The following is a 16,882-nucleotide window of genomic DNA, read 5'->3' as shown; positions in this document are numbered from 1 at the left end:
TTCTGGAGGTGATGAGAGTGCTTTTCTTTTATGACTAACTTAGAAAACCTTTTAATTAGTACAGCTAGTTAGTACAAATAGAGCAAAGTTAAACTCAATTCAGAAGAACCTAAATGTCATTGCAAATGGAATCTTGAACACTATGATCTCATTAAAATTACAAAACAGTACTAACCAAACCTCCTTCAGACAGAGAACTTAGGAATGGTACTCAGGAGACGTCAGCTAAAAAAAGTTAATATACATCTTCAAAGGTGGATAAAAGTCCCCATCAACTGATATGTTGCTATGTATGTCTCACCGACTGTAAGGAGGAAAATGAATTTGGGATTGTATGCTCCCTACCTCCTTCCCTCTCACTGACAGTAAACAAAGTGCTGATAGAGCTTTGAAGTGTTGTAACATCAGGATATAGACTTAAAATAAAACGGCTAGCACAATGCTTGCTTCAGCTTAGAAACTTACTTAAAAGAACCTGAAATTAATTTTAAATTGTATTATAAAGTGCTTGTTTTTTTGTTTGTTTTTGGTTTTGTTTGTTTGTTTTAGCCTTTTAGTTAAATACGTATATGAGCTCAGGGAGTTATAAAATAAATTTACTGGGGCCAGGTGGTGGGGTGCTGGATTCCCCCGATGGCTGACCACAGTTCCAATCCTGGACCTGACAGCTTGTATGCCTACTTAAAGAAATCATTTGTATTTCATCTTAACTTGTTTTTCTGTTCTTTAATAATAGTTTTAAATTCTTTTTTCCCCAGTTCCGGGACTACTGTGCTATCTGCTTAAGGTGGGAGTGGCCTGGGTCTCCAAAAGCATTGGAAAAGTGCAATTTAGAAGCAACTTTCTTTGAAGGTCATTTTTTAAAAGTTTTATTTGACAGAATGGGAAGAATTCTTGATCAGGTAATACTGATTTTTAAGATACTAATTTTTTTTAATACCAATTTTTATATTTTTGTTACTATTCAACATGAGATCATCTTCAGTCTAAGTTTATATCTTCAGTAAAGCTCTTTTATTGTTTTCTTAGTTTTTTCACTGGATGACTTTTTCATAAAGGTTGATTGCAACAAATGATGAGTATCTGGTACATTTAGTACATTAAAAACATTTATTTGGCCTGACAGCTGTTACCAAACTATATATTTTGCTTCGTATTATAAACCATTGTCTTAATATTCTTAACATATTCTGGAGGTGATGAGAGTGCTTTTCTTTTATGACTAACTTAGAAAACCTTTTAATTAGTACAGCTAGTTAGTACAAATAGAGCAAAGTTAAACTCAATTCAGAAGAACCTAAATGTCATTGCAAATGGAATCTTGAACACTATGATCTCATTAAAATTACAAAACAGTACTAACCAAACCTCCTTCAGACAGAGAACTTAGGAATGGTACTCAGGAGACGTCAGCTAAAAAAAGTTAATATACATCTTCAAAGGTGGATAAAAGTCCCCATCAACTGATATGTTGCTATGTATGTCTCACCGACTGTAAGGAGGAAAATGAATTTGGGATTGTATGCTCCCTACCTCCTTCCCTCTCACTGACAGTAAACAAAGTGCTGATAGAGCTTTGAAGTGTTGTAACATCAGGATATAGACTTAAAATAAAACAGCTAGCACAATGCTTGCTTCAGCTTAGAAACTTACTTAAAAGAACCTGAAATTAATTTTAAATTGTATTATAAAGTGCTTGTTTTTTTGTTTGTTTTTGGTTTTGTTTGTTTGTTTTAGCCTTTTAGTTAAATACGTATATGAGCTCAGGGAGTTATAAAATAAATTTACTGGGGCCAGGTGGTGGGGTGCTGGATTCCCCCGATGGCTGACCACAGTTCCAATCCTGGACCTGACAGCTTGCTTTCTCACTTTCCTTCTCTCTCTCTCTCAAGTGCCTGCATGTGCCCTATAAAATAAATTTAAAATAATAAACAATTCTTTAAAAAAGAGAAATTTACTTTATAAACAGGCTGTCTTCAGTAGCCAGAAAGTCAGAGAAAGATATTATGTTTCAAGATGAATATCGAGGCTAGCTGATGACATGATGGCCAAGGTGGGTGGATTCCACATGGGCGGCTGCACAGCTGTGGGCCCAGTGGCCTGAAAAACATGTTTGTGTGTGCACCCAAAAATCTCAAAAGGAGAGAGAAATGGAGGGGCAGGGATTGCAGCAGGACTATCTCCCTGTGGGGGATGTTTCTCACTTTCCTTCTCTCCCTTTCTTTCTGTCACCTGTGAGTGTATATACCCTCAGCAAATTAAAAAAAGGTGGTGGTGGGGACAGTATTTCACTAGGTTATAGATACTTCATCATACTCCTTCTAATAGTTAATAATGAGGCCGGTTCCCTTTGTTCCCTTTAACTTTATGTCCTAAACTAATGTGTCTAATTGAGTGTTTAATTATTTGTATTAAGCCTGAGAGGGAAAGTGTGTCAATCTGGTTATTAACAGGTATCATGGTCTATGCATCATGATCGTGTAAACAGCAGCCAGCATCTATCATTGTATTGTGCTTTTGTGCTCGTTTGCGAGGCTTAGTTTGAAGCTGATTAGGCTAGCAAAATAAAAGAAAAATCAGTATTAAGTTAGTATTTTTAGACATTTTGACTAGAAGTACTAAACAGGAATCTAATTAATTTTTGAGTTGAAAGATCCACTCTGAATCTTGCTCACACCTGAGCATTTTTTCTTTCATTTGTAAGTGCTGGCACTCTCCAAAAGGATATATTAAAAACAGAATGTCCTGAAATGTTTAATACTCTTTTTATTTCACTATCGCAGCCTGATTTATATACTGTCTCAACCATTCTTCCTGTAACTCTGGATTATAGGCAAGCAGATTTTTAGTCTGTCTTCCTTATAGTCTAGTCTGACTCTTCAACATGAGGAGTCCTTAGTTTCAGTTATATGACTTATAGATAGACAGATAGCTATGGAACCTGCCAGAAGCCATTAGGCATTAAAACACTTGGTTTTCCAAGCCTTTTTTGGGAAAAAAACTTTATATAGTCAGATCTCAGAGATAATACCTGAGTCCTGGGATGTTATGCTTGGTTTAGTTTCTTTTGGTTTAGTTTCATGACTTTTCTTTTCTAAATGTTTTTGCTGAAGATGTTTCTTATGTTTTCTTAGTATGCATTCCCTAATAGGGTAAAAATAACCAGGCTAGAATTAAGCACTTGTGATGGTATTGAAAAATATAAGTTTTTCATTTATAATTGAGAAATTATGGTATTCATGATGCTATTGGTTATCACAGTGTTCATTTTTGTTTAATTATCAGAGGCGTATATGTGCTCAAGAAAGAGAGAGAGAGAACAAACCCCTCCCCTAGTGGGGATGTGGTCATACCACCATCTTGTCTCCATTTTTCCATCCTGTGAGAATTTAGAGCACTCATGCACATGTTCCAGATATGTTTTACAAGGCATTGGGCCTGGATTCTAGCTAGAGCTGGCCATGTGGAATCCAGCTTCTTTAACCACTAGACTACAGAGCCAAATTTGATGATGATTTCATTTTATTTATTGGAGAGAGATTTTCTGTTATAGGGCACATGCGCTCACTGGAGAGACTGAGACAGACAGAAAGCGAGAAATCTCCACCTGGGGGGATGGCTATGTTGCAGTCCCCACTCCTTTATTTTCATTTTCAGAAATGAAGAAATCATCCAACAATCTATGACCTAGATTTATGTTAAAATAAAACTACAAACAAAAATAGCATCATATAGAGAAAACACAAAGTTTAATAAATAATATCTCCTTATTTAAAGTGGCACTGACTAGGTTTCACAGTGGTCACATGCCGCTCAGGAGATGCTGGATCCATATGGAAGATCATGGGTTCAGTTCCTCAGTGCACCTGTATACAACAGGTTTGCATGCCAGGACCCTGACTGACTGGGAAGGATGGGGAAAGAGGATCTCAGCATGAAGTCCTATTGAGGGTGCTTGTCTTTCTCTGTCTCTCACTTTTATTAAAGAAAGAAACATTTTAAAAAAATAGAACCTAGACAGACACAGGTAAGACAGCCATGTAAAAAAAAAAAAAGGAGGCAGAAATTAGAGTGATGAAGTGCATATTGAGGAACTCCGTGGATTGCCAGCAACCACCAAAAACCAGGAGTAGGTAAGGGTGGATGTTCCAGCATGGTATTTGAGAACTCAGAGCTGACTCTGGCCTTGGCAATTATTCGCTCAGCACAGAGCACCTTGCTGTGTTGATGTCTGAGCAGGAGGTGAAATGGAAATCAAAAGTCAAAGCCTTGGAAGCTGAAGTTCTACAGTTCTATCAAAAACTTCTAGGCAAGATTTGGTCAGTATCATTTAAGAGTAGAAACTTATCTTCCTACTCTTAGGATTAAAAACCTAGAAATTCTGAAAATGTACTAACTCTAGTGGAAGATTCTGGGTGAGATTTATCAAATGATCAGAGAACAGAACCATCAGGGCTGTCCAGCATTTTGTGGAGAGCGGTGTTCCAGCACTGTGTCCACCACTGCCTCATCTGAAAAGGCATGGTACTACCCTGGAAAGTCCTGTCTTCTCACATGCAATTCTTGCAACATCTACTTGAACTGAAGAACTCGACACCATCAGGTAGTTTGAAAACAGGCTTACCCCACTTTGAAAGAAACTCTTCCACAATCTCTGAATCTCTCATTCACTTGCTAGATGGCTGATCATTTTTTAACCATCATCTTAAACTTCCTTTTTCAAGCTTCAGGCAGAAGATGTTGGTACTTTAGCTCAACTTATCAGTGATTGAGTGATTGTAACTTACCTAATTATATTCTTTTGTTTTTTAAAGAATTATTTTTATTTAACTTTATTTATTTATTTATTTAAATTTGACCAAAGAGAGAGAGAGAGACAAAACAAGCTGCCAGGTCCAAGACTCGAACCACGGTCAGCCATGTGGGAGTCCAGTGCCCTTAACCACCATGCCACTTGCTGGCCCCCCAATTGTATTCTTAAAAAGCGTTCCAAGAAGTTGGAAAAATTTGAGAAAACCTTACTACAGATTCTTTAAGGAAAAAACCACCTAAATCAGGTACAAGCCAGTTATGATGTGACACGCTATGAGAATATTTTCTCCCTGTTCTGGGCTCTAGAGCAGCATCCTCAAAAGGAAACCAAAGAAAGTAGCACTTCCAAGTAAAGGGCATGGTGACCATGAAATCAGAGATGTCCTCTGACACACAGTGAGACAATTTGTCAACTCTCCGATACGACTCCTTTATTTACTTTTTAGTTATGGGCAGTCTCTCAAACTCAGCAGAGGTATAAAACATTGGAAATAACTCATATCCTTAATAATTTACCAAATATCAGAGCCATACTAACTAAAATGGAATATTTGAAGATCTTGTGTTAGTATTTTCAAGAATATTTTTAAATGAAAAATTTAAACTTAATCTCTAAACATAATCATTAATTCAATGTAATGGTTAGTCTTACATAGTATATAGCAGATTATAAGTCTTATTTCTAAAAATCATCCTGTTTCAATTGAGAGGCTTCCTTACTCAAGGAGTCATGTGACTAACCATATTGTATAATATGTAATTTGATATAGTCTAGCTCTGTTTCTGTCTAAAATGGACCATTAATTATCTGCTTCATGAAAGATATTTAAATTGCGAAAGATTTCCATATGTTAGATGGTAAATGGTAGTGAAATGGATTTTAGTTATGTTACTTCACCAACACTTCAATCAACTTAAAATAAGTCGTTACAAATGCTATTTTCTTAAACATAGTTACACTTATATCATTATCAATGTAGAAAGGACTCATATAGAAGGAAAAATTTTTTTAACATTTTTAATCTTTTGGAAACTTAATGGACTTTATATAACTAATAGATTTGTCTGATCTTTTACAAAGTACTAATTAGTTGTCTAAAGGTTCTGTGCTTATTTTTTAACAGGCTAGGGATTCGAAGCAGAGTTGGTTGGCATGTGGGATCTGACTTTTCTTTTATTCTGTTGATTAAATGTTAATATATCGCATCTGATTGTTAAAATGTGATTAAGTCATATATAACTAGATAATTATGGATACCTTTATAAATTCTAATAAACGTCCAAAAATATAGTTTATATTTAAAGTATTGAAGTTTTCATTTACACAATTTTATTGACTTCAGTTAATAAAAGCATAACCTACCAAAAAAAAAAAAAAAAGAAAGAAAGGGAAAAAAGCCAAATTGTGTTGGCTTATTTATTGAAGCATCTATAAATGGTAGAATTTAGTAACCTTAATATCTTCACTACCTGAAATGAAGTTATGTACAATTATAGACATAAGTAGTATTTTAAATTATTTTGTACACATTCATTCTTTTTTTTTTTTTCTTTTGTAATTGCCAGAGGGCATCTGCACTCAACAGAGACAGAGAGGGATAAATCACCCTCAATGGGGTGTGGCCATACTGCACTCCCCTCCTCTCCATTCTTCTATCCTGTGAGAACCCTGTGCATACTTAACATACTCCTGCTATGCCCCCAAAGCCATGGGGACTGGGACCTGAACCATGTCACTCATGTGAGACCCATTCCCCTTTAACCACTAGGCTATGGGGTCTGCCCCCCCAAATGCATTCTTTTTACATTGATTTTTAAAATTGTTTCCTTTGTACCTAAAACACAATTTAATGTGAATTCATTGTTTGTTATGAGCTGATATATGTATTTCTTTCATTTGTCTTACTTACAGCTAGATTCTGAGTAAGAGCGACTCAAGCATACTTTTTGTTCATGTAACAAAGCATATGTTATTCATCGTGTCATTGATACTTTCTGGCACATGCCCATTTTCCTCTAAATGCCGCTTTTTAATTGGTATTCATCATGATTGAGGATTATATATATATACACACACACACACATATATATATAAATTTTTTAAATTTATTTATTTACATTCATTCACTGTACATCATCACAGCATACAAAATGAGATTTTCCATCCAGAATACACTATATATTGGCTCAGTCAAGCACGTCAACATACTGTTATCATCAAATAATTTTCCATTTCTTGTTTCCTGTATATTTTGCTTTTTTTCCCATCCTTGATTCCCTATCTCTCACCCTCTGCCATGTCCCACCCTCCTCCCACACTATCTCTGGTATCCCATGGCTGCTTTCTATGCCTTCCCCCCACATTTTATTGAGTCACTAAAGATCTTAATTAATCTAAATATTTTCAATAGCAAGCACAGCTGATATGTACATATCCATGAACACAAGTCTGACTTTAGGCATAAACCTCAGTGAGTAGAATGAACATACTATAAAGTAGCACCTAGCTGGGGCTACCTAGCTTACTGCAGTCATCAAATAGGTGTTTTTAATGCTTTTTTTTTAATTTCAAGAAAAACAGTTTTAGATTTTTTTTTCCTGAAACATTTTTTTAAATTAATTAATTTACATTCATTCCCTGAGCATCATCACAGCATACAAAATGTGATTTCTCATTCAGAATATACTGAATAATTTTTCATTTCTAGTTTCACATATACATGAATATATGTATTTTTTTAACCCCTATTTCTGACACTCTGCTTTTTCCCACCTAATTCGGCACTCTCATGATTGAGGATTTAAAAGCTGCTCAGCGGATGAGAATAAAATGGAGATGCCATGGCTAATACTAAATTTGTTCCTGCTCACTTTCCCTTTCCTGTGCTGTAATGTCTACTCATTCATCCAGCCACCTCGGTCCCCATCGGTCTCCACATTGTAGTTGGTTTTGGTATATAGGCAGTCAGTTTCATCTTGCTCCTTAAGAGAAAAAAATTGGAAAGGATGAAATTTCTACGCAACAAATAACAACTCTTTTTGTATAGTGTATCTGTTGCTTTGACGTTGATCTGCTCTATAAAGCACTTCCAGACTGCTTTCTGTGAAGAATAAAGAGAAACAAACAACTAAAATTCAAATAGTGATACTAACATACCAAAAATATGTGAAGGACTATACAAAGATGTACAGTTGGGGAGTGTATTAAGCAGTAAATGAGATGATCCTTGTCCGTAATCATCATTTTGAATTTTCTCACTCACTTTGAGGGTTAGTCATTTCTATCCCCAAGTCATTTCATTCTGTTGTCAAGGTTCTGTGATTGGACTTTATTTTACTATATACATGCTTTTGGTAATTAGTAGTTGAATAATCTGAGGTGAGGAATGTCATTTCTAAAATTGTATTACTATATCTAGAAAGATGGGAAACTCTCCCTTCTGTTTCTTTGCTCTTGTGCTCACTTTGCTCTTTGTAATTATTATTAGATGTGATACCTTGCTGGGTTTCGATGGTGTTTTGAACTGTTTCATTTTTTAAATCAACCTGCATAAAACTGACATCCTGACTATATCACATAGTATTTTTTCTGTATGTTTATTTGTGTGCTTTTGAATTATTTTCTGAGTTTTATGACTGTGATATATGTTCTGTCTAAAATGTGAGATCTAATTTAGTTATAGACATTTTCATTGCTGAAGAGCATGTGGAGGGGAGGAGTAAGACGGTGGAGTTTGCTTTTAGAAAGACAAACTGATATGATAAATGATGTGCACAGGTATATACATTCTAAGTAATGTCAAATGTCTGTTTTTACCTCCCCATAGCCATATGATGTAAACTTACAAGTAACCTCGGTGTTATCTAGACTTTCTCTTTTCCCTCACCCACACATACACGAGTACCTTCTGGATCCTTACGTGAACCTTGCTTCTGGCTGTAGATCTCTCTTCTCTGTAATCGTCAGGGTGAGTTAATAAATCTCTTACATTCTCTAGGTGTGATAAACCCGTTTAACTAACATCCTAATATCATTGTATGTAATCACTGTCACATAATGAACAATATTATATATCTGCTGCTTGAAAGTAATATACTGAGCTATTTCACAGAATGTGGGGAAAAGGAAAAAATGATTTTTAAAAGCTATATAAGTTTTATATTTTAAAGATTGAGTTCTTGGTCAAAGATGATTATATAAGTAGTAAAAGTTGACTTTTTTTTTTTATTTAGTCATAGGCAGTGAATTTTTTTTTCTTTTTTTAAATCCCAAGAATCTGTGTGGTTGCTTTCAAGAACTGAGTCATTTCTGTATCATAGGTTGTTGGAGACCTTATGGTTCGAATCCAGCGCATTCAGGACTTTACTCCCAAGCTTCTTTTAGTCAGAAAGCGATTACTTGGGTTAGAACCTGAAGGCCCTGTGTAAGTCAGTGCTTCATATATTGTTTTCCAAGATTTTCACCACACTTACTTACTGCTGATACCTTGAATTGATTCATTGTCTGCCTCCCCTCCCCAGTATTGACCACATCACGTTGCTGGAGGGTGTGATTGTGTTGGAAGAGTTCTGTAAGGAGCTGGCTGCCATTGCATTTGTGAAGTACCACGCTTCTTCCACGCCATAAATTACATCTTTCAAGTAACTGGGAAAACAGAACTGTTGTATACATTTCATCACAAAAGACTTGGTTCTGACCAGCCAAGGGAGGATAAAAGCCTTTTTAATGAAATATTGCTGTGAACTAGAGAGAACCATTAAGAACCTATTGAATGGACGGACACTCAGTAAGATGTCATATATTATTTTCATTGGCTTTATCATAAATGGTTCTGTGTATAAAATTGCACGTTGTTGAAACCAGGATACAATCAAAGGAACTTCAGGAAATAAGCATTTCTAATGACTGTGTGAAAAGCTGTAAAATTTCTGATGTCATGACTTTGATGATATTTCTCTTATTTTAATATCCTTTTAGGTAGCAAGGCCTTTTGACATTCTCTGGGACTCCAATGCTTATATGCTTTCAAATTAATAAGTAGCAAAAAATGACTAATTTTATAACTTTTTAAGGCCAGAATTCTTATCAAACAAAAATATGAAAAAAAAAACTGTAAATGAGAAAAAAATACTGTTCAGGAATCATCAAGTGAGTTGAATTAATTACAGAAGATAAAAATAATGTGTAGAGCATCATTAACTTTCTTCAGCTTTTCTAAGAATAACGATTTAATATGATAAAGAAATTCTTGATTAATATAATATATATTTTTAAAGAAATGTTCTTTTACTCTTTTGTGCAGATAGCCATGTTAGTGATTGATTTCATGTATGGGTCCCAGTTTATGTAAACTGTGTCCTTTTTGCAACATTGAATTTATGCTCATCATTGGTAGTGTTTGCTAAAACAGTATTTTTTTAAGCTAATTGACATGTACTGGGTTGAGAACCTTTTCTTCGCCACCCCCCCCCCACTTTTATAATTTGATTATCTTATTTAGCACGTGGTAGTGTCTAGGTGGGGAGCTGACTGATAACTTAAACAGCAATCAGAATGCCAATGGCCTCCTTAATGTTTACATTTTTAAAATCTGTGTTCAGTCTTTTGTTTAAAATGATCCTAAAGATGAAAGGAAACAGTCTTTTAAATGTCCCGTTTACATGGTAAAGGCTCTGGGGAAATTGGGGTGTGTGGAGGTATACATGTAGGAATGACCCACGGAGCAGAGCTGTGCTGTGCACAGCGTGTTCATACTTGATTTATTCCGTGGCGTTTGCTAGTCCTTTCTATCCTTTTGAGTGATGCTTATCACTCAGATTTGCTTTTAAGCTATCAGTTTCTTGGTTTTTTTTTGTTTAGTCGAAATGTTAGGCAGCAGCACTTTTCCTCTTTATCGTTTTCCTTCACTGACACCTGGGGAATTAGACGATCAAAGACTCCAGACGAAAGGGAACAGCACCCCCCTTCAAAAAAGTCGTTTCATGTAGCATGGTTGCCCGTACGAGGTGCGTGAAGTGCATAGACGTATGTTTCACACTTACCTGTTCATTTTGTTGTATCCACTTTACTGATTTATATTGTAGTTAGTTTTTGCTATTTATTAAGAACAAAATATCAAAGGTTATGAATAGTCTCGGCTCTAGAATGCTTGCCACTTAAAAACAACAAAAATACTCAATTTCTACTTAATGCAAATCATTTTTAGCTCAGTCTAACAATTTTATTAAGTAAAACAACTTAAATGATTTTGAATGTTGAGAAAGCATTATTCAGCCTGCCGTATTTATTGATCAGTTCATGCAAGGGACACTGCACCATCTCTATTTTCAGATGTAGTTACAGTCTTCTTTGATTTAAGTCTATTTAAAATAAGACATTAAGAGGTATTAGTTATTTCTTAATGTTTTGATAGTGTTCAATAGGCATCACAGCAATGATGTTATCTCTCAAACCAAATACTCTTTTGTCCTTGATTTCACAATGGAACCTTGTGGCTAATCCATGAAACCAAGCTCAGAAAAGCTTTAACTCATTATTTGTGTTTGTGTATGCTGCTTCTGGAAATGTAATTTTCCTAAGTTATTATAATGACTTTGATTTAATCAGCAAGGGCTTGAGGCTTGATTTGTTTCTTTCCTAAGCTTTTTTCTTTTTTTTTCATATTTAGTTCAGATCTACTGCCAGCACAAATTCGTAAGAGATACAAGTGAGACATTGTACTGTACCACTAGTGTTTTTCTCACCGTCTCTCTCCTCTCAGAAGCTGAATATTCCTCTTACTCAGTACTTGCAAAAACAGTCATAAAACGCACTGTTAAGTGGAAAGTACCACTTTCACAACTGATTGCCATAGCAAGTTCCAGACTGATTTTTAGCCTTGCTTTACATTTGTATGAAGAGGTATCAACCTTTAAAACAAAACAAAAAGAACTTTCTAACATTATAGACTTTGGATTTATTTTTAGTATCGAGCTACATTTTTCACTTGCTAGAACTCGGATTTGTCTTGGCCAATTATCACTGTAGTAACTCACATTATAACTATGTAATGTTCTCACAAAGTATCTGTTTGTGCAATATGGAAGCTGTGAGTGGATTCATAGCTTTTTGGTTTAATTGTACATTATTCTTTGTGTACATGTGTATATATACGTGTGAGTGTGAGTGTGTGTGTGTGTGTGTATATACATATATATATATATATATGGACCAAAAATCCTTAGCTTGCTTACACTGTTGCTAGTGTAAAGATTGTTACACTTAATTTTACAGGGCACAAATAATTATGGAATTATTTCATAAATTCATGGTAACATACTTCCATCAATTATTGCATTAATATACAATTACCATTTAATTATGAAATTCATAGACATTGACAGAAGTTAAGTGGAGTGGAATGCTAAAACCACGAACTATATGGTAATTCTATTTTGGGTTCTGTAGTAAATCAAAATATGCATGTCATTGTGACACTTTAAAACATGAGAGATAATCATATTTCTGGGCCCTGTAAAATAGTGTTACTGTAATACTCTTGTTTTGCCTCCTGCCTTGTTTACATTAAACAGAGGATATTTGGTAAATTTTTCTATTGAATGTTGTGTAGGTTACTGACAGTGTTACCAAGGTCTGGAATTCTTGGGCCATCCATGGAGAAACTCTTCAGATGGGGATTGTGTACCTACTCTCTCTTCAAAGGAGGTTGTAATCAAGTTCAACTTTTTATGCTAACAATGCATGCAGGACTAAGAGGGATGGATAATCTAAAAAATAAACAATGTAATTTAAACAATATGTCTTCTTAAATTTTTGTGGAATTCTAACTGGAAACAGTTTATACCCCAAGTCCCAAACAATAATTCTTAACTTTTTTTTTACCCCTAACACAGTACAGTCAATGGGTCACTGGAGAACTATATCTAGGGAGAGAACAGGGGTATATATGTATATATTACAAATATATATATACATATATATATACATATGTGGAGTATGTATATATACATATGTGTATATATGTATATGTATATATACATATATGGAGTATATATACATATACATATATATATATATACATATGTATATGTATATATACTCCATATATCAGTATATAGAGGAGGAATGTATAGTTTGAAAAATCCCCTGGGTAAACCTCATATCTGTCTTCCCTTCTCTCCATCACTGCCTGAAAGGAGGGAATATTTATGCAAGTCTTAGAAAACAATTCATTCTAGGTATTACTCCATTCTCCTCCTGGGATTTGGGGCACACACATACATGCGCCTAGTGTGAGTTTCAAGCTACCCAGTCCAGGACTTGAACTGCAGTCAGCTATGTGGGAGTCCAGTGCCTTAACCAGTATGCCACCAGCTGGCCCCAGTGTAACCAAATTCTTACAGCAAAGCAGAATCCACTAGGAGACGACTAGAAATCAGAATATTACCAAGGGTCACCTTGCTCTCATACCAGGACATAAAGGTGAGGGCAGAAAGAAGACATGGTTTGATTTGGGGAGCTATTAGTTTATAAAGGGAAGCATGTTCTCATGTGCATTCATTTGCATGGTGATCATGTTATTCATAAAATGTTTAACTCCAAAGATGTGCTTAAGGCTTCAGGGCTGATCTCAGTTTGCAGGAAGTAAAGCCAAGAACACAGTGTGGGTCTAACAGACTACTCTTGTTCCAGGTTGAGAACTTTTGGCTTGTCAGAAAAGTCATGACATATTTTTCTTTGTTTCTATGCAAAAATGTGTCATGACTTCTTGATGACCCAATATAACCAGAATTGCAAGCTAGATGTGGTTCAGAAAAAAATGCACAAGTGACAATGCCCAGCCTGTGAGATTAGGGAAGACAAGCAAAAGTACTTCCAAGGCTGTTACTGCCTCAGGACTGTAATTTATGAGTAAGGAATCATAAAATCAATTTTACAGTAATGCAGAAAGATGAGATGACACACAAATTCACCATAGTCTGGATGAAGCAATATTTTAAAGCCCTGAGGATGAGATTCATTTATATAATAACACAAGAAATGTATTACTCATTCCACTCACAAGAATAGCATGTAAGGTTTTAATTGATTAGAGTTCCCAAGAGAACTATGTACGGAAGATTTCTAGAGGGAAACAAATGAGCAATTCTTTAAACATTATTCTTCCATGTTTAAAACATGCTTTTCTACTGAAATCTCTATCCCGTTTCTCTTATCAACCATATAACAAGTCACAGAGCATTTTTTAATGGGTTCTACAGTCCTTGTTGGCTGTTCCAATTATCAATAATAAGCCCAGTGATCTTTATTTCTATTCTGTAAAATGATTAGAAAATAGACCATCTTTTTCAGTTGATGTTAGGCTCCAACAGAAATGGAATTCAAAAGTATCTACTTTTAGGGTATAAATATCATTCCAATAGTCCACGTACCTTCGGCTTCTTGACAATAAACAGTTCCGTTTTATAAAATCCCATTTTTCTGGCCAGTCATGGTGGTGCAGTGGCAATACAGCGTTTCATGATGCCGAGGCCATTTGGGAAGTTCTCTGTTTCGTGTTCCAAGATCTCTCTCTACACACCGATGTGTGCACATGTGTTCATGATCCAGGGCTGACTAAAGCTAGGGTCGGGGTAGATCATGGTATAAAGACCTGTTGAGGGATACCTGTAACACGATTTCTCCTTTTCTCTCCCTCTCTCATGAAAGAAATAAACTTTTCCTTTTTTAAAGAGAGGTTTTTTTTTTTTGTTTGTTTTGTTTTTTTGCTACAGGGTGTGAGCTTGCTGGAGAGTCAGACAGAGAAATCACCCCCTGGGGGGATGACCAAGTCGCAATCACTTCTCCTCCATTCTCCTCTTGGGATTCTGGGTAAGCACGCACATGTACTTGGCATGATTGTCGAGTCACTGGGTCTGGGACTCGAACCGAACCGTTGGCCATGTGAGAGTCCAATGACATAACCATTATGCCCTCTGCTTGTCCCAATAAATAAGCTTTTTAAAAAGGTGTGTTGAGGGGGAACCTGGCCTGGTGGTACAGTCACTAACAAACTGAACTACAGTGCTGGAAGCCACATGGCCAACCACAGGTTCAGATCCCTGGGTTAGCTTGAAAACATACCAGGCATGTGAGTGTGTGCCCGATATCTGGATGAGCTGAAGGGACAGAAAATGATCATGGCAAGATGAGACTGTCTAGGAAGCCTCTTTCTTTCCTCTCTCTCTCATGTGTTCACACATGCTCTCTGTCATGAATGAACTAGATAGACTTTAAAAAACATTTTTCACAAAATGGTTCAATGTGATGTAGCTTCAAATAAACCTTTCCCTGAAAATACTATTGGCAACAGTACATGTGACTCATTGGAATTTGGGTTCAAAACCACATGCTAAAAATAACAAAAGCTGTAAATGCAATGTGCATAACAATTTGGGTGTTTTTCTTTATAATTTGCCATTGAAATAAAAATAATTTTTGCACAGCTCTTAATGGTTGGAGTTTTCTCATGCATAACATATAATTGATATTCATTGGGTGCTGAGTATTTCAAAGAAAAAGCTGATATGCATCTTGCACAGTAGTGTTGCTCATTATCATTTTTATTTTAATGAAAAGAAAAAGACTAGGGAAGTGTAATTAATTTGACATAGATAATTCTGGGCTGAGCGTTTCAATATCAACACCATTTAAGGTTGTTATTAAAAGTTCTTTGTCCTCATCATACAGCTTGCCGTTGCTCTACTTTCTGATACAAGACCACTGTATGTCAGCCCTTCCTCCAGTAAATCTGTCTAATCAATCTTGGAACAAATAGCATTAACTTCTTAGTACAGAAGTCCTCTCTGTCAGCCTTATTTGGGTATAAAGATATTGGATAGGTACAGTGCTGAGTTTTTTGCTGATTCCTCAGTTATTTTTAGAAAGACTGCAAATTTCTCAGACCTTACATTACAGCTTTTATCAGTAAACTCTTCAGAAATCCCATCACCATGGAAGCTGATCCCTGCCTCTTAACAATGACTTTTTTTTTTTCTTAAGGTTTTTGTCATAGGGTGCATATGCTAGGGGAAGAGAAAGAGAGACAGAGAGAAGAGAAGTGAGCAAGCACCCCCCAGGGAAGATGGCTACTTTGCGATCCCTTCTCTGTTCTCCTCTGGGGATCTGGGCACACATGCACACACACCTAGTGTGATTTTCAAGCCACTGGGTCTGGGACTTGAACTGTGGATTTGGCCATGTGGGATCCAGCACATTAACCTCCATGCCACCTGCTGGCCCCAGCAATGATTTTTTAGGAGCAGTTAAGCTACCCTCAGTACCTCTATTTATCAAAGCACTGACAGCAAGAGCCTCCACCATTTATACAAAGGCAGATGCTACTTCTTTTATATGACTTTCCTAAATAATCCTACTTGGAGTAGAAAAAATTTTCTTGCTAAATACATTTTAAAGTATATATAAGTAGATGCTGTTCTTATAAATATTAGTATTTGAGGTCCACATATCTCAAGGATATAGTAATATCATCCATGGTGTTTAACAATCGTACTATATCTATTTTTTTAAGAAATATTTAATTCCATTTGTTATTACTATTTTTTTTTTAATTTGATCAGAGAGAGACAGAAAGAGAAAAGGAAAGTGAGAAAGCAAGCCGCCAGGTCTGGGACTCAGACCGTGGTCAATCATACGGGAATCCAGCCCCTTTAACTACCATACCACCTGCTGGCCTCTTACTAAATCTTACATGACTCTGGCAACTGATGGGGATTCCACTAAAGTCCCTACCTTTACAGGATTTGTTTTTCAAAACAGAATAAGGCCAGTTCTGTGTGTTGTTTTTTTTTTTTTGAGAGTTTTTTGAGAGTTTTTTGCTATAGAGCACATGCGCTAGGAAAAACAGACAGCAAGAAATCATCCCCCCACCCCAGAGTGGGGGTGGCCACGCTGCAATCCCATCTCCTCCATTCCCCTCTCGGGATCTTGGGCATGCACGCACATGCGCCCGGTGTGTTTAAGCCACCGGGTCCAGGATTTGAACTGCAGTCGACTACATGGGAGTTGAGC

At 36.1% G+C, this 16,882-nt stretch overlaps 1 protein-coding gene and 1 pseudogene across 3 annotated transcripts in view; both read left to right on the top strand.

Moving 5' to 3' along the window:
• Window positions 1–12,608, top strand: part of FHIP2A (FHF complex subunit HOOK interacting protein 2A) — a 32,485-nt gene extending 19,877 nt beyond the window's left edge. Inside the window, exons 14-17 of one of the 3 annotated variants that reach the window (XR_003547298.1) lie at window positions 8,640–8,780; window positions 9,133–9,236; window positions 9,334–9,599; window positions 12,423–12,608. Coding sequence is in view for 2 of the 3 variants with exons in the window: in XM_014582787.2 (XP_014438273.1) it covers window positions 8,640–8,780; window positions 9,133–9,236; window positions 9,334–9,439 (351 nt within the window). In the remaining variant the exon portion in view is untranslated. Of the gene's footprint in view, window positions 1–8,639; window positions 8,781–9,132; window positions 9,237–9,333 lie in introns of all 3 variants that reach the window. The other 2 variants (XM_014582787.2, XM_027766976.1) reach the window with 2 other exon arrangements.
• LOC114005447 (meiosis-specific protein MEI4-like) lies at window positions 882–6,941 on the top strand (annotated as a pseudogene).
• Window positions 12,609–16,882: the final 4,274 nt, after the last annotated feature.

Source organism: Tupaia chinensis, unplaced genomic scaffold, assembly GCF_000334495.1.
Source record: "Tupaia chinensis unplaced genomic scaffold, TupChi_1.0 Scaffold143797_1, whole genome shotgun sequence".
Lineage (NCBI taxonomy): Eukaryota > Metazoa > Chordata > Mammalia > Scandentia > Tupaiidae > Tupaia > Tupaia belangeri.
The sequence above is the reverse complement of the archived record's forward strand: the minus strand, read 5'-3'. Positions and strand labels throughout refer to the sequence as shown.